Genomic DNA, 25,472 nt, shown 5'->3' with positions numbered 1-25,472 from the left:
CATTTTTAATAAGTGCCATCATTTTTTAAAAACTGTTCAAGGAAAATATGTTGGCAGTAAACGGTGGTTGTGAGAGCAATAACTATCAAGAATGCATGCTAAATGAAGTAACACACATTTACATCTATCTGAACTACTTGTAATTTTGAAATTGCTGTTTTATAAAACATTGTAAGCTCCAAATATTGAAGAAAGAGCTCCAAGCAGAGCATGAGAGAAATCATCAGGAGCTTCAAGATGCAACACGGCGGGTCAAAGAAGAATGTGTACATCAGGTTGAGCTGGAGAGGTCAAAGATCAGACAGTTGGAAGAGGACAAGCTCCGCCTTCATCAACAAGTGAGTAAAATGTATGGCTTCGAAGGTTGCTAAATATTTATGTAATGACTGAAAGGGGTAGTTTTTGAACATAAGTGCACTATTAGAGCCAAGTTAAAGTTTGTTTGAACCACACTATTGAGCTATCTAAAGGCATCCTTTTGCCTTAAAAACCTCTGTGTTGGGGGGGGATTATTTATTTATTTAACATTCCTCTATATTGGCCTGAGGGCCCTCTAAGCAGATTACAGTAAGATAAAACACATTGTGACAATAAAATCAATCAATTAAAACACAAGAAACAAAAGACAATAGAAGAAAAGTTTTTATATTTTTTTAATAAAAAGTTTTGGTGACAGAATTGCAGTGAGTCTGTTTTGCTTACAGGAGCCTGTTCCATATCAAAGGTACTTCCACTCAGGGAAGGATACTTTTGGATCCAATCCAAAAGAGTGTAAGCTGAGTATAACCTTTAAAAATCTTCACTGGGTCATTTCATTTTTATTTTTGATATGCTGTTTTCTAGCTACTAATCTTCAAACTGCTGTCTATCAATAATTAAAGCCATAAACTGTGAATAGCTATATTTCTTCTTTAAAGTAGAGGTGGCTATATGTAATATGCAAGAAACAGAAGGAACCATATAAAGCCTCAATAGATGACCCGAAAAAAGTTGATGGAACACAAAGTCCAAGTTCCATTATAAAACTGACAGAAATCTTGCACATTTTTCAGAAATAAATTCTGCATAATGGGAGCTACCATCACTAAGAAGTTGCTTTCTAATGGGAAAGGATGATGCTCAAATGTCATGTCATCCATAACAGTTGCTGACCCACATAGTCTGGGATGGAATCTATGTCAGAGATCATTCCTTCTTCCCTCAATAATAGAAGAATGTTAAGGTTGTCTACTACGACTGTGAACATCTTAGGAGAAATTGTGTAGTTATGAAGTTGCAGCACAGAGCTATAAGTCACAGGTATCTCAACACAAAAATCTCTCTGTGCATTGTATTAAGCACATTTCATCATTCCTCTCAAGCTATCTATCTTACCTATAGATTTTGTTAAGTAGTTCATGAAACAGAAAAATGAATAATTACTAAGAATCATCCAGTGTTTAGACTTAACACTCTACATCAGACTATCTGCCGCAAAGTTCATCAAAAGGCAGAAGCATAGGGAGTCAGAAGGGGCCTCCCAGGCCATCTAGTCTGAGCCCCTTGACTTTAGCCAGCTCATGTAATACCCAAAATGTGCTTGTCCAGTCTTTCCTTGAATGCCCTCACTGATGGGACCTCCACCACCTCTCATGTAAGCCCCTTCCATATCCTAGGTGTCCTCCCTCACTTCAGCGTCCCTGAAAATATTTTTAGCTTTGCTTGAGATCAAGTAGCTTTCAGGAACAAAATCATATATGTGAAAGTTCACAATTGTTACAGCCTTGTGAAGAAGCTTGTTCTGGGGCCAGATGGGTGATATGGCATCCAGTGATGAGCAAAATGGTACAATACTTATTTCATTTTTATCACCACAGAACTTTGTGAGAGAGGTTAGGCCAAGATATAACGACCTGGTTTACACATAACAATTGTTGTATATCATGATAGCGCAGAATTCAAGTCCAACTACGCTAACAAACCAGGCCTTGTTAATACATAAACCAGAAAGTGCCTGTTGTTGGGTTGTAACCTAAGAATTTTTTTAAAACCATGCGTTGTCATTATATGTGAACCCAGATCCATGAATTGTTCATAAGTTGTTTCACCAGGCTACAGAGATAGCTGCCAAGAATGATTAACAAACCCTGGGCAACTCCTGTACATTTTAGTACTATTGCACTGCAAAGACGGCTGGCATACTGGGAAGATAACAGTCAGCCTGGGAGTTGAGAAACCGAGTCACAATCTGTTCTGTCATCTTCCAAACAAACCATGGATTAAATAAGCTTTGTGTTAGTTTTGTGTGCAGACAAGGTCAGTTACTGTCATAAGGTCATGACTGAATGGATTTGAACTTGGAGTTCTCTTGTTTTATTCTGATGCTTTTCAGTATATTTTTGGTTCTGATCTTGGAATACTTGGTGCTAGTTTCACTCAGTCCTCATTTGTATGATTGTGGCAAACCATGAATTAGGGGTGGAGAGACAGTTATTCAACATGTATCCAGTGTAGAATAGCATGTTTCTACCTTGTCTTTGTGAAACAAAATGCTGTTGTATCCTTCTTTAGCTTTGTAGATAAAGATTCCAGGTAAAGTGTTCTCACTTCTATGTACTGCATACAAGATGGGATGTGGCTTTTTCCTATATGTTTCACTCTTATAAAACTACAGAATCCCTGACTCTTGCGCTTATCACCTTCTAGCAACAATAATAAATCCATGGCATCTTCTATCTGATTGACAAAATCTTACTTCCAGCTCTGTGTTGTGTTGTCATTCATATGAAAACCCTTTAAAGAATTCTGTTTTATAAACAGCTGAATGAAGCACAAAACAAGCAAAAGGTGCTGGAGAAAGAGTTTCAGCAGTACAAGGAGCAGCAAAGTAGCAAACCAGAAATCCGACTACAATCAGAAATAAGTATTCTAACTTTAGAGAAGGTATGTCTATAGACTTTTAAACAAATATTTCAAATGTATTTTTCATTCCTAAAGCTTCAGAGCTAGAATAGCATTTTATACAGTTAAAAAATAGAAAGCTCAGTTAAGAAAAACATGAAATAAACTCCATACTTAATCCCAGCCACAGAATAGCAGCCCAAATGTAAACAAAACAAGGCAATCCATTCTAGATGTAGCAGCTTTGAAGAAGGTGCCAAGGATGGGAGTTCTCAACTGTGAAAGAGCCTCTGAGAACTCCTCTCTGCATGCTTTTGCGATTCATCTGTGACAGTATTTTCCAAACTTTTATTGCTTAAAAATACTCAAGTAGAATAGACTTAACATTGAGTTTTTGATCCAGTTTATTACTGTGCTTTCACAGAAGGAATCATGGTAAATAAGAGACGTAAGTAAGTGTTAGCAAATTGTTAATTTATGACAAGACATTTGCCATTAGGTTTGAAGTGAACTCTAGAGGCATTGCTTGTATCAGTAGAACTCGGCTGCATTTAGACTTTTGTTACTAGTGATAGCTTGGTGTGTATGTTTTTAAATGTGTGTGTGTGTGTGAGTGAGAGCGAGAGAGAATGGGGTGGGGGGGGAGAGAGTATAATGTCTGTTAGACAGCAGTGTGTATATTTATTTTCATAATTCTAAACAAGCCATGCCTTGGACTTAGGATGGGCAGTGAACCATCCAGATTACCAAAAAAGGCTGTTTTTTCTTTGGGTTTTCTTGGCAAGCAGTTCTTGTCCTTTTTGTGGTAGTGGGAAAAAGCTGCTAATTTCATGCACATTCTTAAATTCCCAGACAATGGTATAGTCTCAGACTTCATTCTCTTTCCCTAGAGCAAGTTCCTAAAATCATTTATCTCTTCCAGTTATGTTAGAATAGTGGTCATTTTGGATATTTGAATATAATCCATTAATACTATTGTGTATGAGTCTGCCTACATTTTAATTACATTATGATGTGATATGACAGCAGTTGCAGGTCCCTTTATCATAAGGCTATGGATGTGTCTATACGTGTGTTTGCTCACTCCAGAAGGGTCTATATTACCAAATCATCTTTATTGAGTGCTTTTATTTTAAAATTCCCAGTTTATTTCTAATTCTCAATTTGGAGGCATGGACTGTAACTTCCTGATCTTGTTTTCAGATCCTACAGGGTCAAAATATTATTTGTGTGTTCATGTATTTACAGTTGAAATAGATACACAGCTAATAATGGAATAGTCCAATGTTATTGGCATTGCTTAAGAAGGCCAGTTAAGCTGCTGCTTTTGAGGGAAGGTAAATCAATTAATACAAAGACATGATCTTTCAAATGGAAAACTTAAAAGGTGCAATCTAACTAAGTGAAAGGCATGGACTAGCTACAGTTTCAAGGATGAGACATACAAGACCCTTACGTCATTAATTAAGCTGAAATACGAACAGCTAGTACTTATTTTACAAAAATGAATGTTATCTTTGACTCCTTTGAAGATGTTTATAAACTGTTTACATGATCTGTCATGGAGTATGGACTAATCCAGTTTCAGTTTGTTGGACAATAAAAATAGAGCCATCGCTTAAACAGTGATATGCCTGTGTGCCACAATATTTACATCAAATTATATAACAGCTTTGGATGGGTATATTTTATACTAAACAGTTTTTGTAATCCAGGCTCTGTATATGTACTTGTGTAAAGGTTATTACCACTGTTACAGTGTTTGTTGATAGAATTTCCTCTTTATTAGGGGGACCTTGAAAGGAAGCTGGAATCTGCCACCAAGGCGAAATTGCACTACAAGCAACAATGGGCGCGAGCTTTAAAGGAACTAGCAAGGCTAAAACAGGTGTGTAGCGCAGATAAGATCAATAAACAACAGATCATTGTGATACAATTAAGGAATGTTATGCTGGATACATTCATTAAGTGCTCTAGTCCAGCATCTTTACTATAATTAATTCAAAGGAAACAATATTCCTTCTTGTTTATATCAGCCTTCAGACTTTGGATCATGAGAATTAATTGTGTCCACGTGCCTTCCTCTTGCATGATTCAGACTGCGTGCTCTTACATGGGATGGTCTTACTCTTCTGAGACTGCATACACTTTAACCTGTTCTTTAAAAAAAACACCCCATCATAACTGCATTTACGCATCATGCTAAGCCATTCTGTGAATAAGGCTCAACTGAGCCACCTTGCTATTTTATGCAGTCACACACGCTATCTGTGAGCCCACTTAGCTGTTTAACAGTAATAGGAGCAGTTTTGAATTTCAGAACACCAAGTAGGCTTGGTATTATAAAGCTTTTGTACAGTGTGTCTCTTTGCAGCACTTATGAGAGATACTTGTGAAATAGTGTTTATCCAAGATGTTACTAAAGATATTTTAAGTTGGAAAAAGGAACAACTGGCCAGCCTGCTTGCTGATGTCTGTGTCAAAAGTCTAGATGGGGTAATGTGATTTATAATGCTTGATTATAACCTCGAGTGTGTTGTTTTTGTTGGTTGATTCTTAGCTAATTCTTGCAGAGAGCAAAGTGTAATACAAACATGGTTGCATTCATCCCCATACAACATGTTTGTGAATGCTGACAGCAGAATTTAATATTAGAAATATTATACATTGGAATCCAGAATTAAGAGATGTTAAGTTTCTTAGTTCAAGGTTTCCTAAACTAAAATTCAACACAGTAAATCCATGGGGCCATAATTTCAGTCCCAGTGATGATACTGATTCTGGCTGGTGATTTCCCCACATTAATTAATTCAAGTGCACCCTAGTTTCACTAGTCCCCTGGATCATGGTTTGCTTCACTTAAACTATAAGTAGTTATGATGTTCCATGATTACCTACAGTGAAACTGTTGTTCTTGGATTACTGGTTTGGATGACAAAGAATTAAAATTACGGCCTTTTTACTGTTGACAAATAGCAGGTACAAAAGCTTAGATCAGGGGTCTCAAACTCGCGGCCCGCGGGCCAGTTGCCGGGACAGGCGGGGCACGGGGGAGGGGCCCTGCAGCCTTCGAAGCGCCGGCGGTGCCCGGGCCAGACTCCGGGAGTGACGCGGGATGAGCGGCCCACCACCACCGCGGTGGTGGAATACTTGATGCGGCCCAGCCTCACCCAGACTCTACTTCCAGCGTCCCCCAGGTAAGTTGAGTTTGAGACCCCTGGCTTAGATGATCCTCTTTGATATATTTCTTACTAGACAACTTTGTCTAGAAAGCCATAGGAAAAGTCAGAATGTCAGCTCCAGCCTCATGAAAGTGCTCCAAGGTTGGAGTCAGGATTCCCTGCGTCCTCATAGGTGTCACATTTCTTTCCACACCACCTGTGGACTTCTTTCTTTCTTTCTTTCTTTCTTTTTTGGTGGCGCGGGGGACATTCTGCTGTCTTATGAGGAACCCTGGCAGTGCCTCCAGCTTCTGTCTTTGTGAGCTGGTGTAAATCACATAATCAAAAAACCAAAAGGTTTTGCGGGGTGAGGGAAGTGCAGAGGCAATCTTTACCTTAGCGTTCCTGCCCTCCATTGGATGCCCATAATCTGCCAAGTTCAGAGGTTACAGGCAGTCACATTGGATCACATCATTCAGCTTTATAGCAGCTTTCTATACATTCTACAAACACTTAACTTTTCTGTGTATATCTGTTAATAGTTTCACTTCTTTTAAAACTTTTTCAAACAGTAAATCTAAAAGATTTTTCAGCTGTACTTTGAATATAGATTTACAAATTTAGGGGACTTAAAGAATCTTAAGTCTGCTAAGTTCTGATGATTTGTGTAATTTTTTGTTTAAGTTGGATTGATACCATGTTAATTTCAAATTGATTATGCTAAATAGTTATGGAGTAGTTATTTCTGCCAGAAACTTGTCACAGCAAAGCTCTCTGGAGACCTATACAAAGCATTTATGTTGTGAGAATTAGACATAAAAGACGTATCTTGGATTGTTAATAAATGTTAATGACAAAACCCAGCTGGCAAGGTGATCAAATGCTTTGTGACCATTGCCAAAGAAGTGTTTAAACAGATTTCCATTAATCCAAAATGAAATGTATAGTGAAGCTGTGAATTATAGATTCATGTCAAGCAATGCAAGCATCTAGCATATCGTATTATTCCAATCTGTTTAATTGGTAGCCTCCCCACCCACCCGCCCAGGGCTTTTTTTTGTCATAGGACGCACCTTTTTTTTCAATGGATTTTTCTAAGTGATTTTGAATCGCCTGTGTAGCAGGTCAGCAACAAACATCATTAACATAGTGCCTGAGGGCTGCTTTTGTGTCCTTTTGTGTCTGTGCTGATAGTGAGGGTGCTTGCTCCCTGCTCGGCTTGGGATTGGTGACTGCCAGCAGGGACCATTATGTTTATTTGTGTGACTGTGAGTTCCGGCACCTTTTTTTTTTTTTAACAAAAAAAGCACTGTTAAGAGTCCATACCTCTGTTTGCATGCACACACATAAGCCACTACTAGTAGGGATGGGGGACTTCTTCCACTCATAGGACTGAATCATTCAGTAGTGATTGTGGTTGTTGTTTGCTGTCAAGTCATCTTCAACTTACAGTGACCCTATGAATAAAGGCTCTCTAAAATGTCCTGTCCATTGCAACCCTGTTCAGCTCTTGTAAACTCAAGGCTGTGACTTTTCTTTATAGGATCAATCCATCTCATCATTAGTCTTCTGCCTCTTCTTCTGCCTTCAACTTTCCCTAGCTGATTATTGACTTCTTCAGTGAGTCTTGTCTTCGCATGATGTGCCCAGAGGATGACAGCTTCAGTCTTTTCATTTTTGCTTCCAGTGGTTTGATTAGCAATTTTGTAACACATGAAGACATCCTTAGAGCAGCTTGAAGGTCCATGGTACACAGCCTGGAATTATCAAGCATGATACCACTAGCGGGCTTGCAAATTCTGCTTTTACAATGCAAATGTTCTGGTTTGTTTAGGGATTAATCAATCCAGAATCAACCCATGGCTAATCTGTCAACAACCCAGAGTGTCTGGGTTCAGATGCGACACTAGAATCAATAAATGGGGTGATCATGGATTGTTGATTGGAAGTAGTAGCAAAGAAGTAGGGCATTCACTTCTACTAGATTTCACAATTTGTGAGTTCAGTAATCTACATCTTGACATTTTCTGCAAGTCAGCCCTATATAAAATCAGATGTTTACTGTCCAGTTTCAGAAGTTGAAATAGAAATAACTGTGGATTCTGGTATAAGAATTAATTTTTCATCTTGAGGTTTAAGAGAAAAAATCCTTATTAATATAAGAAATACTAAATTGAAGAGCTATAGCATATTTTCATTGTAGCTATAACTGGAAAGAATGTTGCAATTCAGCTTTTGGTGATTACAAAGGGATCTGCCTGGATTTTGAATGTTTCTGTGAAAACTCAAAGTATGTATATTTGAGATAAGTGGTTATTAATGAGTTTAGGTCTTACCATTTTTGTACTCAGTGCGGATTTGTTTGCAGCAAACCAGTACATTTATTTTAAATAAACACAGACTTTATTGGCTGACACTGGCCCTATCTTGTCCAGCCTCCTGCTTATCCTCTCCAAGTAATTAATGTGATTAATTTACAAGTAATTTTGCCAAGAAGAGGATGTAAATCTTTACTTAAAAAAACAGTTAGAGGTCCAAGTCTTGGTTAAAAACTGTGTCTTGAAACCATCCAGACCCTCCTACTGACTTGTCAGCTCTGGGTTATTTTCAGAAAACTTGAGTTGAGTTCCTTCGATTCAGTTGTATGTTTTTTCCCACAGATTTGTTTGATATGTGCAAGTGGGATAGTGAATAGTGGCCGCTATTTAGCCATTGTTTAGTCTAGTGTATGTATGTTTACATCTTCCCTCTGGATTTATAAGCTGCTATGACAAAATAAAGATCATTCTCACTTGATTGAACAGACTTTCAGCTCTAGCACCTAGCACCATGCAAAGATCATGTTATGGATTTATTTTTAAAAAATAGTGAATCACTATTTTATGTTTTGTTGATGTTGCCATACAACGTGCAGGGCCAAATAAAAGTTGAGGTGCTATTGGTTTGTTGCAGTACTATAAAATGCTTCTTTCTCTAGTTCTTCAGAGAAGTAAAAAGAAATTCTGTATAGTAGGATTACATTAATATGAGAAAGATATAAATGATATCCATTATCCTGTTTCATGCTATATACCTGAAGTTTTCTCATGTCTTGTTAGTGCGCTATGTTGGTAGAGTGCACAGACATGGACTGTTTAATAGCTTTAAGGCAAAATAAGAGAAGAGGTAGAAATGTGCAACTGTCCATGTGACTCTTGATCCTGTACATCTTAGTTACATCAAGTGATCAGTCATGCTGATGTGAAGTTCAGTTTCCTATAACATAACCCCTTCATATTGGGGATTAAAAAGTTCCTTTATTGTATACGGCTAGGCTGGCACAGTTGCTGCTAGTCAGAGACAGGCCTCAGGTCAACAGCTTGTTTTGACATCCCTCCACAGCAGAGCCCTTTCTCTTGCTTCTCCCAGAGAAATGCTGCCACACATTTCAGCAATCTCAATTTTCCTTGGAGCTGTTAAGAAAACACTGATAATATTTGCTCTTCCATATACCTGAGAATAAGGGGAAAAGCCATGGAATATAGTGGTGCATGAGTTAAATATTAGTGGCACAACAGATTGATTGAAGAATAAGGTTCTCAGTGGACATTCCATGCCTTCCCTAAATGCCTCTCTAAAGAAGCTAGATAAGCATGTTGATTGAATTAAATGGCCTTGAGTCTTTCAGTTCAGTGATTTTATGAACAACACTGAACCTCTTGAAATGCTATTCAGATATAACAGACTCTAGAGAGCTAGAACTATAGATAAACATTTCAATATATGGCTACTCTGTCAATTGCATACTAATGGAATCATTAAGATTGCTTCAAGGAGTCACTAGTTCCAGCACTCATATATTCAGGGGCAGGGGCGATAGAAACCTTCACAATTCATTGTTTGTCCTTCTGTAAGTACAGTAGTCTTAAAGATGAGATTGTTGAAGGGTTATTATTACCGAAATTGGTTAGAGTTACAAAACCCAAGTAGATCAAATATTCTGCTGCACAAAGCTTGTGCAATTTGACATGCAGTTCAAGAATTGCCAAAACTTGAAGGGAATGCTGGGATACCCCTTTGAATGATCTTACTCTTTCACTGGCATCCTAGAAGTATTGCTGCTGCAAACTGGCCAGTCCAAAATGAATCCTCACATGTGTGGAAAGATCTACGATACAGCAGTACCTCGGCTCATGAACACCTCAGTTCACACCCAAATCAGGTTGCGAACAGAAATTTCATAAAAATTTTGCTGCAGGTCGTGAACTCTGCATCGAGTGACGATCGCGAGCATGCCTGCCTTCCTTGCACAGGTGCGATTGCGGTCATTCTGGGAGGCAGGGGGAGATGGCCTTGATTGTACCCGTGTTCCCTGCCCGAGCGTGCCCACACCCGCCTCCCCCACATGCCCACGCATGCCTCCCCCCCGCATGCCATGCACCCGTGCCTGCCTCTCCCCCCACACGCCCACGATTGCGCCCGTCTCCCCCCCCTGCACAATTGCTGGGGGAGGGAGGAGATGGCCAAGATCTTTGTTGTTCTTTGTCACTTTGCTTCAAATTTTTGTGAGTTAAAAAATAGTTGCAGAACGGATTAACCTTATTTACATTGACCCTTATGGGGAAATTTGACTTGGGTCACGACCAAACTCCTGGAACGGATTAAGTTCATGAGCCAAGGTACCACTGTACTTCAGATAGGCTATTTGCATCGAGTAGACAGCAGTAGTTTTCAAGACTTGAACTAAGATGTATGGTTAGGTAACCATTGAAAGAAATGGTGGTCATCTTTCTTCTTGTACTGAAGAAATTGTCTGGAAGGGTTACAATGGTCCCTGTTCGATAATCCTATCAAACATGTAAGAGGAAGTTTTTGCATGTGCCTAACCAAGATGGCCCATGAATCTTCTGTTAACATTACTTTGGACCTCGTAAGGATCTGCAGTTAGAAGCAATACTGTGTGTATTTGAAACAAGTCTCTATCGCAGAAAATAAATTTCCACCTTCCTTAACTGCTGAGAAGTAGGACTTGGATATTTTTTTTTAACATAGAAGCTGAAAACTAGTGATGAATGTTTTTAACCCAAAGACACATGTTCTGTAATGGAATCAATTCAATTAGCTGTGCAATCTTATTAATGTCTGTGCAGAAGTAACTCCTGTTGAGCACAGGACTCCTCAACTCTGGAGTTGCCTTTTCCTGGAGCCACACTAAAACTTGAGTATAATCATCCTGAAGTTTGAATATATTTTATTCAGATAAAAGGTTTAATCATGGTGATTTTATGATTAATAAGGGTACTGGAATGGAAGTGTACACACACATTCATTAGAAGTTTGGTTGTAACAGATATGATACTTAGAATAGATATATGATACTCAAGTTTGGAGGGGCACTCACTGGAGTCAGGGAAGGTACAATGCACTTTAGTGGATAAAAAGAATACAGAGTAGATTATCTGCCTTGGTAATTGTTATAGTGGGATGCCTTAATCTTAACCTTTTCCTTCTGTCTTGAAGGTGCTCAGGAATCATTTTCCAGTTTCAGTAGCAAAGAGCCAACTTAGATATGTTACACAAACTTTTGTGTATTGACATGACAGTCTTTCTCACAGCAATTTTATTCCTTGAAATTGTGTTTTTTTCAGTAAAAGTACTTTAGCGCTTTAGTCACTTATAACTTCCTGCCTTCCTTTCTGTGTAGAACAAGAATCACCCATACCTGCTTACCAAAACTAGGTCTATGATATGTCTACAAATCTAGGGATGTCAAGATCTAGTTACAGTCAGTTTGTTTAATTTGACCTATTTTGTGTTGCTTTTAAACTGCCATCATAGAAAAATTAACCCTGTAGAATGAAGGTCGGTCAGTCGGTCTCTCTCTCTCTCTCTCTCTCTCTCTCTCTCTCTCTCTCTCTCTCTCTCACGCTCGCTCGCTCGCTCGCTCGCTCGCTCGCTCGCTCCACATCTACAGTTTGTTATTTATTTATTTGTTTATGTAGGAAGGTTCTATGCTGCCCCATTCGCCGAAGCCTCGGGGCGGCTCAGAACAATAAAATTGGATAAGTTGGCAGCTTGTTCAAATTTCTCTGAGATTTAAGTGTAACAGCTTGCCTTTTCCATAGCGTGAGCAGGAGAATGCCATGGCCCGCCTTAAAAAGCAGCAACAAGAGCTTGAGCATATGAGACTGCGGTACCTGGCAGCAGAAGAGAAAGAATTGGGGAAGGCACAGCGGCAGGAGCTAGAGGATATCAGAAATGAACTGAACAGGTATTGTACCATTTGTTGGATTTTTACTTCTGCTGCTGAATAGGTGAAGGTTCAGCTAAGTCAAATTTAATTGGCTGTCAGTCCAGTAAAGGAACACAGCTTTTTGTCCCTTAGGTAATATTTGCCCATTTATAAAGTGTAACAATCTTGTATTATAGGAAATCTATGCCAAAGGCCACCAGACTCAGTTTTTTATCTTGACTGTAGCTATATTACAGCAACTCTTTTTTTACCTCTTGCTCTGAGCAAACCTGTTTGCTGCATAAAAAAACACATTAATAGTGTCTGTGCCTGTTCTCACATCTCTGGGAGGCCTAACACTTTATATTTTAAATGGCTCAGTACTTCCAATACCTTTTGACCTTATGTCTTCTATATGTTTTCATACAGTTTCATACTTGTTTAAAATCACTCAGGTCTATAGACACTGGATCAAAAGCATTCTTGTCTTCCAGCTGATGCAGTAAAGTAAGCTCTATAGCTCTTAATAATGGATAATAGTGTCCGCTTCTTTTCAGTTGTGCTTTTTAGTTCAAGTTAATTTCTGGAGACAAATTCATGATCAAAACTAACACAGCATACGTCAACTGAATGTACTGTTTCTTCTTCTTAGATTAAAACAAGAAGAAGACAGAAAGCAATCACAAGATGCACAAGACGTTTTGGGGGTGCAACTGCAAAACTCTCACATTCGGCAAGTAGATGAGAGTTTAGATGACTATCTTGCACGACTAATAGAAGAGAGGGATACCTTATTGAGAACAGGTGTGTACAATCATGAAGACCACATCGTAAGTGAGCTTGATCGTCAAATCAGCGAGGTGCTTGCCAAGAGAAGCAGAAGCAAGTAACCAAACCTGCAAAATGGAATTTTAATTTTTCTTCATAAAAAGTCTGTGTTTTAATGAATGGTTCATTTTATAAGTTACTGAAGGATTTGCACACACGTTCTGCTTTTGTCTCCCAAGACTTACTGCAGTATAAAAGTAGCTCTATTCTACTGTTGAAGCCTTAAGAGAAAAGAAGCATTAACTGATTTTTTACACGATGTTAAAATGTCTGGACATATTTAAATATTTATTTTTGCAGATGGTTGAGTATTCCACAACTCCTCCCTGTTGCCTCTGCTTGTTTTATTTATAGAAGCTTTTAAAACTTCAGTTCTGCATTTCTGTTCAGCATTTTAATTACTTGTTTTATAACTGTTTACCTGTCCATGTGTTTTAATAGATTTACATAGAAACAGTTCAATAAAATTGCACTAGGAGAAAAGCCTAACAGAAACATACCCGATTATTTAAATTGAGCCTATGTGTAGATACATTGTACCTTGTCACATTTGCAAATGTTCATTATATTTATGAATTATTCTAAACAAACTACTATAACTGCCATTCAAGAGGCCAAATATTTAACTGTATTTTGTATGATGAAGATCACTCCTAGTACGTATTTTCTGTTAAAATGTTTCATCTTTGTTAACGGCAAGGAATTAGACCTAGATTAGTCATATTTAGAATAGACCCACTGAAATTTGAATTTACATTTGTCAGAATTAACTTGTCACATTGATTTCTGAGGGTCGGTTCTAAACATGACTGAATCTGGATCCAATCCAAAAGAATGTGCCTAATCTGTTCGTTTTAATGAGTCATGTGCTATTCTGAAGTAAAAGTTGGAAGAGCACTTCAGGAATGTTTGATAGAACATGCCAGAGTTTTAAGTTTGAGCAGTCATGCAGAAAACCTTCTAACCTATTAAAGCATCTTCTATGCATTGTAAGTTTACAACCATAACAGTACATTGATATGGCCTGTTTTCTATACACTGATAGTATTTGCATGAGAGAAATTATGCGCATGTTAAATTATATGAAGACTGTTGGGTATGTGCATTTGTGATGATAAGGCAACTATATGTAATGATTATCCAGTCCATGCACTCAGTCAGAAGAAAACACAAAGCCATTTGGATATTATGCTTGCATCCTCCTACACATGACACAAACATTCATCATGGTTAATTTAAACCTCAAATAATGCCCACCACTTGAGTTTAGATGACAGCAGAAGCCATGGCAAATCCCAAGTGGGGTTTGCATATTCACAGTGATAGACAGCATGCATCACGGTGCCCCAAGGGTTAACTCATGTCGTGCTACTGTGTCATCCAAACCAAGTCTGTTGTAGGGAATGAGCATTTCATAAATAGGTCAGTGAATCACTCCAGAGGGTTTTAATTAAAAACCTTGAAAACAAATCTAACTGTATCAGACTGCATGCATATTGGAAAAGAAATATAAAGCTTTCAGAAAGTGAGGTAAATTTAATTGAATCAAAGGAGTTATTAAATGCTAGTAATATGGTTTTGAATTATTAAATCTGTGCAACTGACAATACAACTGGCTAAATTCAAAGAAATCACTCATTGTTATGATGCACAGCTCAATTCAGTATCTCATAAAAAACCATGGAAGGAACCTGCAACCTAGATTTTATTTCTGACCAGATATCCTCTAGCTGAGCTACAGAAATCTGAATTTCCCAACACTGCAGTGTGGAGTGTAGCTATTTAGGGCATGATTGAAATAAGTCCATTGTCATGTGCATGGAACACATGTGGTTGCTCTCTTCTGTAGCATAGATGGGAATGCTTTTCCCATTCCATTAACAGGAACCATCATGAATGTCACCTCTGTATGTAAACAGAGCTCTTTCTGAATTGGGACTGCTATGGTTGCAATTGATGCCAGTGTCTTGTTATATCTGATACTCTTAGGATATTTGGGCTACTACTTGTTTGTTGCAGCAGTTGATGAATAAGAATTTTTCTCCCTTGATGCATCTTGCATGGCAATGGCCATAAATAAAATGTTGGAGCCACACATGTAGCCTTGTTCACGTTGGCCATGGTGGCTGAACAGTAAGCCAATTAATTCTTAAAGTTGAATATAAGAAAATCTGAAGGCTTGACTCTGTTACATTCTTGTTACATCCAGATGTGCAGTTTGTAAAACTTCTTGCAAAAAATGCTTGTTGAATACAGGTAAATTTTACACAGTATTTTAGTCTACTACATTCTAGTAAAAAAACGGGCTCTATGTTTTGTGTATTATGAGACAAAACTGAATTTAAAAATCTTAGCAGCTGCTTTTATTTGAAAACAATCTAGATGTATCAGCTATTCAGTTCTGTCTCAGAGACATTTTGTCTTACCTGTAGCCGTGTTCCCATACAGGTTTTTTAAGGTTTTGTATTTCTTGTTTAGCAATTGCAACGTAAAAAACCAGATGCAAATTGGTTTATATCATTGTTTCTAAATGGACCAAAAAAGGAGGAAATTAAGTTTTCTTATATAATTAATTTTGACTAATTATACCAATAGTATCACAAATAATTTTGTGTTATCAAGGAGTGTGTATGTATGTGTGAAATATTTTAACTGAATGGCATCAATAATTTGACATACTAACACTGGGAATAATGAATACGTGCTACAACGACAATTTGTAAATATGAATTGTGCAGTGTTAGTGTTTTATTAACATGTGAACAGAGGAAATGTTCAATAAATCCGGAATGTTCTTATCTTTCAAGTGAGTTACATGCTCCAGAGCCAAAATAGATCTGATCATGTTCTAGGTTTGCAGTTGTCTTTCAAACACTAGAGGGGGGCCTAACATTAAATGAGGTCAGTTTTTAAAATCCAGAGTACTTTTTTAAGCTTTAGTGAATATGTGTTTTATTAAATGGAGGTTATTAAAACATTCATATTTGTGTTTTATTTAATTAAGTTGTACACAACTTTACATATCACATACCCATTTAAAGAATAACTACAAGCCATCACAGATAGCTTTCTCTACTAGACTATTTCTGAATATCTTTGCTAGCAAATCTGCCAAATAGATCCAGCACTTGGGACATGTGGAGTGGTGGTTACAATGCTGAACTGTGCCCCTGGGAGATCTGGGTTCTAGTCCCCACTCAGCCATGAAGCTCACTGGGTGACTTTGGGCCAATCATTCACCTTTAGCCTATCCTGCCTCACAGGTTTGTTGTTGTGAGGATACAGTGGAGTGGAAGAGGACGGTGTAAGGAGTCTTGGGTTCCCAAGAGGAGGGGAAAAGGCAGGAGATAAATGCAACATAATAGTAATTCACTTGCCATTCCAAATGTGGATTTTCCCTAGCAGATGTGCCAGCACAGTGCCAGTTACAGGGAATGAATGTATGCTTGAGCCAGTCTGTTTCTGTTGTCTCCCTTTCAAAGGAAGGAATATACTGTCAAAACTGTTCATATGGCTCAACAGTTGGAGAATGTGCATGGGCCATTGTTAGAAAGGATTGCCATGGATGCAGCATGAAGAGTTCTGCAACTGTTGGCCAGCTATTGCTGATATGGTGGAAGAAAGAATCTCACATGCTTTAGCACAGGGGTGTACAATCTGTGGCCCGTGGGCCGCATGCAGCCCAGGATAACCATGAATGCAGCCCAACACAAAAACCTAAGCTTACTTAAAACATCATGAGATTTTTTTGTAACTTGATTACACAGTTCTCACATGTGAACTTTGTAGATGACAGTTTCATGTCTCAGTGTCAAGTAAAATAAATGTATGTATGCTAAACACAGTGCTGTGAACAGTGAAAAATATGCAGCCTTGCTTTTCGATTTGATAACAAGGATTTGAAAGCAGATTTCAAGATTTCCAGGAAAATAATCATTATTTTGGTATATTTGCGACTCCATTTGCAGTTGACATAAATATGTTACCTGCCAATTTTCAAATGAAATGCATATTCTGCATTCTGACATTCAAGTTAAAGAAAAATTTGATCGTGGACTTCTCGAGGTCCTATCTTCCAGAGGCAAATATCACTAACTTCACAATCATGCCTTAGTCATGTCTTCACTTTTTGGCAGTACCTACATTTGTGAGCAACTAAGAGTAAAATTAGAACCAGAATATCTGATGAGCACCTTGAGAACTCACTGAGAATTTCAACTACTTCCATCAAACCAGATATTGATGCATTAGTTTCTCAAATACAATGTCAAATATCCCACTAGTTTTATGTTGCCCTCTTTTCTGCTTGACAATTTTAAAAGACACTCTGAACGGGGCGCCACATAATTAGGATTATTATGTGAGGACTTTTTTGCTTATCTGTGGTGGAGGATATCAGGAAAGTTATTCACAGACTTTTTCTTTTTTCTTTTTTTGCTCATTAACTTTCATTAGTGTTTGCGCATTTAATGTGCTGTTGAAGATCACTTTTCTTCTTCCAGAGAAGCTAAAAGGTTGGACACCCCTGCTTTAGCAGGAGACCAAAAGCAATGGTAATAGTGACTTCCAGCACTCATAAGTGTGAAGATTTTACCTCTTCATGTGTAACATAAACATACTGACTGAATATACACGGTGCAATAAGAGTGTGGGACCGGGACTCAGGCAATCTAAGTTCTAGTCCCCACTTGAACACCCGGCCATGGAGCTGGGTGACTTTGGGCCAGTCACAGACTCAGGGTAAGATCGAGAGCAGGAGAAAGAGAATGATGCAAGCCACTTTGAGTTCATTGTAAGATAAAAATAGGATATAAATCTAATAAGTCAAAGGTGACTTCCTGTGTTGTCTGTAGTAGCATGATTTATTAAGCACTCTGGCTGGTTTTAGAAAACATAAAAAACAGCCCTTGCTTGTAAGCCACCCATATCCACCCACAGCAAAATATCTGTTCTAGGCATCAAAACAGCATGAGATGGAAGAAGCTTTTAATCATTAGTCATATCTGCTTTTATACATAACTTAATACATTACAGAAAAACTCATATATAAGTATGAAGATAAGAAAAATGCAAACTGTATACTCCAATATTATATACACCATGGTAGCTTACGATAAATCTTTATGTGCAACATAAAATTATGTCACTTTTGTCTTTGTAAAGATTTTGGTGCAGGTGTAGGTCATGCAAGTATTCTGCTTTAGTTTTAATTGTTTAACTTCAAATATTTCTACCATCCTTTGGATTTTATTATATCTTGGAAAAGAGAAAAGAAATACAAAAATAAGTTAGGAATGGTAAATTGGAAAATGTGAACACCTAGAAAAATAATTTTGATGACTGTGTGAAATTTGTGAAGTTTGGTAGGAAGAAGCAGAGCAGGCGGAGTAATTTTTTTTTTTTTAAATGTTGGTTTGAATGCTTTTGTATATTTTTGGTTTTCGCATCTTCTACCAGTAAATCTGTGAGTCTTTAGACCATTTCTGCTTGGATTCTCCTTCCCATCCTTTGGTTTCTTCTCGGGGAGAAATTGTCGTTCATACTGTTCTGTACTTTCCATCTTCCATTCTTCTTCTGCCCTTTTCAGCTTCCCTCATCATAGGACAGAGGAGACTGGTCAGTGCATGAGATCCTATGCTTGCTTTTGATGCCTGAAATCTAGTGTGGCATTCATCTCTTTCCTGCAGACAAAGAAAGAAAGATGGAAAGAAGTGTGTAAATGAAGGGTCAATCATAATCTTTCCCCAGATTAAGTAATTCAGGGAGAAGAAGAAACATCAGACAGTTAAGTTCTATTCATATACATGGTACACAGATGCACAATTACGTTTAAGGCATAACTGAAATCATTATGTACTATGCACTAAGATAGGAATGATTAAAAATATGGAAGACTTCATAGAGGTTTAAAAATTCATGCTTCTTGGGAACTTAATTATTCTGGATTTTAAGCAACAGAAACTGCTGGTGGAACAGAATTCCTTTCCCCACCACAGCTACTAATGCAGCTCCCCTACCCATCTGCTCCAGAACCTCCAGAGCAGATTTATGTGGGCACACAGGGAGAGGATGGAAAATCTTGTTCCGTCTAAGTCTGTTCATCTAAGATTGGATATATATTTTATTTATTCTATGTTGGACATCTGTTTCACATGCCTGGCTTTGAGGTCACTAAATATGAGTGACTTGAGAGGTTTAATAGCATTGCAGTGACTCTCATATCTGGAAGTTAAAGACTGCAAGGTTTGTTTACAGACTATTCATATATTTTACCCTACTAGGAAGGCATGACACCAAAAATCAGTTGATGCTATTTGAAGTGTTCCACCAAAATTTGGTAAGGTTAAAACATACAGTGTTTAACGAAAGCCTGCAATAGGTGAAAGAATATCTTTAATTTCTAGCAACTTTCTAAGCCACTTTGGCATTCTCCTTGGGTGTCCTATTTTTAGAATGCCCGTTTCAATGTTACTTTGTGATTGATACCAAAGAATCTAGAGCTACAGTAAGATGACCAAAAACACAAGTCCTTGCTTTAATGAGGTAAATATTACTGCAAACTATTTGTAGAAATCATCATACTTGGATGTATTTTGCTACTGCTGTTCATAAATGTTAGTGACCTGTCTCTGGTCTTGAATGGGACTCCCAGTCCTGCTATTGTTAAAGAAAGCTAGGGAATGACAGCAGCCCTGTACTTAGATCTCATTTCATTTGCTTCTCTGGAGGGTTGTATTTAGTGTTTTCATTAGAAATGTTTTCACAGATGTCGGCTCTGCAGATATGACATCTCTGTGGTGGAGAGGTGGTCAGAAGTTTGGCATCCAGAACCAGAAAAAAAAATCAGTTCTGAAAGCCTAATTTATAGAAAAATAATTTACTGTCTTTATGATGTATAAATGTATAGGAACTCTACAGAGGTTTAAGATAGAGTAATTGAATTCCAACTAATACAGAAATGTTTGTGATTAGTCTTTTAAAAAGAAATCTGTCATTCATCATGATAAAGGACTAAAAAAGCACCCATAAATAACACTTTTGGAAAAGTTGTGCCCACTAATTTATATATAAATATTTTCTTTTTCGCTTGAAATACCTATATTAATGTGGCCATATTTTAATAGTATGCAATGTTTTGACCCATGTCTGACCAATGTGGTGAAGTAGATGATGTAAATGTGTGTCAAGCATTTGTGCTCACGGCTACATTTTTTATGGGAAAGGTCTTCACCATGGTGGATTTTCATTGATATTTCATAATCAAAATGCAGAAAATCTTTCCAATGTGTTTTTATTTCAGGTTTATTAAAATAGCGATGTCACTTCAGACTAATGGCAGTGGCCCCACAAAAGGAAAATATAGAACAGCAACAATGTAGGCATTTTTTGAACCATTTTGAGGAACAGAATTTTGTTTTCTGCCTTCTGTTTATCCATCTTACTACTCCTTTAAGATACTGTGACAAGTGTGACTCAAACTGTACTGTTTGTAATTGACAAAGAAGAGGGTTAGGGTTTCCTTTGGAAGAAATAATGTTCATAAGTCCATGTGTTCTGCAAGCCTGTTCCAGAGGGTCCTTCCAATCTTCCAGGGCTGTAGGGGAGAAGTGGAATATTTTATTTATTTATTATTTATTTAGGAAACTTCTATGCCACCCCATTCGCCGAAGCCTTGGGGCTGCTCACAAACATAAATATGCTTCACAACTGGTATTCCTATAAAGTTATAATCCTGTGCCATATCTGGAGCAGAAGTCTAATTTGGACTGCAATCTCTATACCCACTTACCTGGGAGAACATTACATTAATGGGACTTATTTCTTACTAGATATGTATAGGATTCCACAATTGGCTTCTATAAAGTGAAGGTAGTACCGTCAGCTACAACCTAATGAGAATATTTGGTTGGATTTTATAGAAGACCATACAGTGGTCAGTTGAGTAGCCTTTTCTATCAGGAGAAGAGGAGAAATTACTACTGGACACTGCAGCAGGTTTTCCATATTAAGAAAATAAAATGAAGTCACTTTAAACATTTTCCCCTTTTAATAATGATGTTTGCATTATCCTTGCTATTTATGAGGTTTTGCTATTTGAGTTCCCAAAAGCAGTCTGATATTCAAGAATACTTTAACCATTTGCCTGATAACATGTTAATGAAATTCAGCAAATATACCTACTTTAAATTAACCAACAATAGGAAGACGTGTGGTTTTTAACACACAAAAGTTCTTAAATTTAATCACCTAAATATTAACAGTGGTTAAAATGTACACTGAAACAATAGACAAATTGAATATAATGCTTATCAGTTTACATGAATTCCGTAATATAGCAGGGCGCTTTACTTTCTCTCTCTCTCTCTCTGTCTTTCTTTTCTTTTTGGCCTTTGTTAATCTACATAACACATATTGATATCCACTGGTAATATACATTTTTTTTAAATTTGCAAATTCCATTCTTTTTTAATATAACTTCTGCAGGGAATCTGTTTCTGCATTGCACGCCTTGCCTTCCACTTTTCCCAACCAAGATATTCAACAAGTCTAATTCCAATTTTAAGGCCATAAATTAACTAAATGTGCCTGCAAGTTCGTATAAACACTCCAAAGATCTGCTTAGACTGTGGGGAAAATAAGCATGACAGGGAAGGGAATCCTCTACAGTTGTGTTACTAGGAATGTTAATTAGTATCTTGTTTTGATCACAAAAACTTAAGCTTTCCCCACCCCCACCCCACCCCCTTCCATACATCAACTAATTCCTGGCATTTTTGTGAGATAAAAGATATTTGCCTCTGCCTTCTGAGTAGAACCAAATGGTGACTTATTTATTTTTAGTTGTGGGTGGCAGGGAGGAAAAATTAAGTACTGTAATCTTGTTTTTGTTTTAGTTCTCTGTTTTTTGTTTTTTAAAGGCTCCCAGTTGTGAAACAATGTTGGTTGTTTTGGCTGAAGGCCCTGCTTGTTTCTCTGGCAATTTTTGATAGCACAGTGCAATAAACTTATTCAGTGTAATAAAGCTGTCCATCAGAAAAACGGGGTTATATTTTCAGATTTGGATTGTACAATATGGAAAATGAGCAGGGGAAAAGGCTGTAGGTTTTTGTGTCCAAAAAGGAGTATTTTTTCAAGTTTCATGCTATAACATCTCAACTACATGCAGCTGTTATTTTTCCGAACAAAATTAATTCAAGAGGCTACAAAGTTTCAATCTTTAAGCTGAAAATTAGCTTACAGTTTTCTGAATATCATCAGATGGGACAATTGATAAATATTCAGGGAAAATAATGTTTAGATGAGCCAATAGCAGTCTACCTCCCATGATGTGTATTGACTATTTCCCTCCATATTCAGCACATTACACTTCAGAGAGTGTCTTGCTTTCTTTTTTTCTGTTAAGATAATGCAGATATTTTAAATATGTGAAAGTTTAAATATTTTTAAGCCACACCAGGATCCTTTTTGGCTGAGGAATGTGATAAAAATACTGTAGGCTGGCTCTCATGAAGTGAGGTGAACCTTTAAGTTTTTAATGTTTTTTAAATAAGTGAACACTCAAAAAAAATGCAGAAGGTGCCTAATTGGAGCTCACTGGGTGAGTTTGTGCCAGTCACTGATTCTCAGCCTAGTCAGACTCAAAGGGTTGTTGTGAGAACAGAATGGGGAGGAAGATTATATAAGCCTTCTTGGATTTTTTTGGAGAAAAAAAGTTGGGATATAAATATAGTAAATAATAATGATTTCAAATATTTTGACTGAATAATGAAACAGATTAATAATAAGACATGACGTCATCTAGCTCTAACTGCCTTACTAGGGACCATCCTTTGCAAAGCAAGAATCCATCCAGACAAAGGAATATGTCTCTATCAATTGTCCTCTACAGCCAAAATATTTGGGGCTAGTGGGAGGTGCATCACAAGTTCCTTCTCCAGCTAGTCAATAATATCTTGAAGCCAATTTGTAGTTTCCCTCTGCCTTTTCTTTGTATTCACACTGGCCCTGAAACAAACCTCTTCATTTTAGAAAGACAAGCAAGCTAATTGCCTTTTCTCCCCAATGATGATGCACCATTTACAGAGGTAGTTAGTAAACTTCCTTTTAGCAATGCGAGAATGCAGCTATCATATCATGTAAATTAGTTCCAGCTAATAAAGCACTGAGAGAAAAGTGCTTTTCACTTATTCCATGGGAAAATTTGCCTGGGTTAGATCTAGACTTAGTTTTACTTAAATGTAGACCTGCTGAAATCAGTTGGACTGAAATTAGTCATGGCTAATTTGTCCTGGTGATTTCAATGGATCTATTCTAATTAAGTCTGGAACCAATCCATGTTTGAAAAGAGTATAAAAGTCTAATTAATCTGATTAAGTTGTGCTCATGCATTTTTCAGTCAGGGAAAATAACTCCTTTAAGGGAAAAGAGTTAAACATCACCCCTCTGTGCTGTGGTCCCAACCTCAATCGGGATGCCGTGTAGCAGATTTTTGTAAAAGGAAAGGGTTTGGTGCCTTCCAGTAAAAACTCTCAGCGTTGTTGGTTCATGGCCACACTGACTGTGGCTGTGTTGGAGTCCACAGTGTCCTCACCCTTGCCCTAAATCATTATAATGTATTTATTTAAAATATTTTTCGGCTGCCTTTCAGGACAGAATCCCCACAAGGCTTAGAACAAGCATGAACCGTAAAACAGCATTGTAACTTCAGTACAACACACTTTCAAAGCACAAATTGCAAGAAGCAAAAAATAAAAAACCCTGATGCCAATCTTCAGGCAAGTGGGAAACATGTTTCATTACAATGCAGTTCAATTGGACTAGCAACAGAAGAGGCTGTCGTGCTTACCTGTTTTCTGGTCAACAGCTGAAGCATTTGTGACCAATTCCCCTTCACCTTTAAAAGGTTTTTAGAGGGTTTGAGTTGGTGGATGGGAAGGATGTAATATTCCGTATTAGTTTGTTCATTCCCAAAAATATACTTTAAAAATGTCACATCGCCCTCCACCCCGTTCCATTTCTGTTATCATACTATTGTAATGGCTATTAAACTACAGCATTTGGACCTTATCTTTCTCAGTTAATGTATCTAATTCCACCATTCCTAGAGGGAATAAACCTGAAACTAAAGCCTGCAATATATTATAGTATCAAAAACGCTTATGCAGAACAAACAGAGGATTTAGCTTAGATAAACAGCAGAGAGCCCTATGTCTTTTATGTCCAGAGCTCAGAACTGGAAGAAGAAAATGACTATAAATCATTCTGACGAAACAACATAACATAAATGTATGTTTATTTAAAACTTTATACAATCATTTATCTAGGCTATTGCTCAGTTTCAGAAAGTACTCTTCTGTGATGAGGCAATGGAGCAAGCAGTGACGGACACAACCAAGATTTGTTGTCTTAAAACAAAATCTGCAGATGGGGACAGCAAAAAATGCCTGGGCAGTCCAACAAAGCTGTGACCAATGGACCCGGCATTGGCATAGTGCAATAGTAACAGATCAAAACGAAATAGTCTAATTTAAGTAATGTTAAATTGTCTTGCTGTTCCTTTTCAGTATATCATAATTGCTTGCAATATGGACACTCCTTTGACTCCAAAGAGGCAACAGCATATGTCACACAGTCCTAGAGTATGTGATGTTGTTTTATAAACACGGCATTTATATATATATATATATATATATATATATATATATATATGAGAGAGAGAGAATATGTATGTGTGTGTGTGTGTGAGAGAGAGAGAGAGAGAGAGAGAGAGAGGGAGAGAGAGAAATGTGTTTAATGGGCAGTCCTGAGTGAACACCTTTTTAAAAAAAAAAGTGCAGTATGTGCTAATAAAAGGGAAAACATTTGAACCTCCATGAAAGTCTTTGCAATTCTGGAAGAGGGATGAAGTTTCTTGAAAGAGCAAATGATTTGGCATGCATCTAATGGTCCCGGTGGTGGGATGCATCATTTTGTTATATTATAGTATGATTTTAATTCTTTTAGATGTATTGTATTTTAGTTATATTGCATTTTTCCTTTGTAAAGATTTAATAAAAAGCAAAACAAAACCCCACTGCTATTTATTGTTCCTGTATTTATGCATGTATTAACTTATGTACCCCTCCAGAAGAAAGCTTGTGGTATACATAGTGTGCTGAACATTTTATCCCCACCATGACCCTCTGAATTAGGCTAGGCAGAGAAATAGTGATTAGCCCAAAGTCACTCAATAAGCTTAATGGCTGAACAGGGATTTGAACCTCTCTTCCCCAGTCATAATCCAACATTGTAATCACTACAACATCCTCATTATATAGCATTTTAATCTGAAAATTGCCTAGCCTGCAACAGCCTTCATCACCCTGGTACCCTTCCCATGTGTTACACTACAG

General features: G+C 37.5%; 1 protein-coding gene and 1 long non-coding RNA gene across 3 annotated transcripts in view; one reads left to right on the top strand and one right to left on the bottom strand.

Moving 5' to 3' along the window:
- CEP120 (centrosomal protein 120) overlaps positions 1-16,057 on the top strand; it is a 40,768-nt gene extending 24,711 nt beyond the window's left edge. The window contains exons 16-20 of one of the 2 annotated variants that reach the window (XM_044446563.1): positions 177-338; positions 2,800-2,922; positions 4,670-4,768; positions 12,146-12,291; positions 12,905-16,057. In XM_044446563.1, coding sequence (XP_044302498.1) covers positions 177-338; positions 2,800-2,922; positions 4,670-4,768; positions 12,146-12,291; positions 12,905-13,142 — 768 coding nt within the window. In that variant the 3' untranslated portion in view covers positions 13,143-16,057. Of the gene's footprint in view, positions 1-176; positions 339-704; positions 772-2,799; positions 2,923-4,669; positions 4,769-12,145; positions 12,292-12,904 lie in introns of those variants that run through there. The other variant, XM_044446564.1, reaches the window with a different exon arrangement.
- Positions 16,058-18,049: 1,992 nt separating this feature from the next.
- Positions 18,050-25,472, bottom strand: part of LOC123031585 — a 22,606-nt gene continuing 15,183 nt past the window's right edge. The window contains exon 2 of the long non-coding RNA XR_006416325.1: positions 18,050-18,761. This is a non-coding gene — a long non-coding RNA (uncharacterized LOC123031585). The remainder of the gene's footprint in view (positions 18,762-25,472) is intronic.

Source organism: Varanus komodoensis, unplaced genomic scaffold, assembly GCF_004798865.1.
Source record: "Varanus komodoensis strain SLA01 unplaced genomic scaffold, ASM479886v1 scaffold5, whole genome shotgun sequence".
NCBI classification, from domain to species: domain Eukaryota; kingdom Metazoa; phylum Chordata; class Lepidosauria; order Squamata; family Varanidae; genus Varanus; species Varanus komodoensis.
The sequence above is the reverse complement of the archived record's forward strand: the minus strand, read 5'-3'. Positions and strand labels throughout refer to the sequence as shown.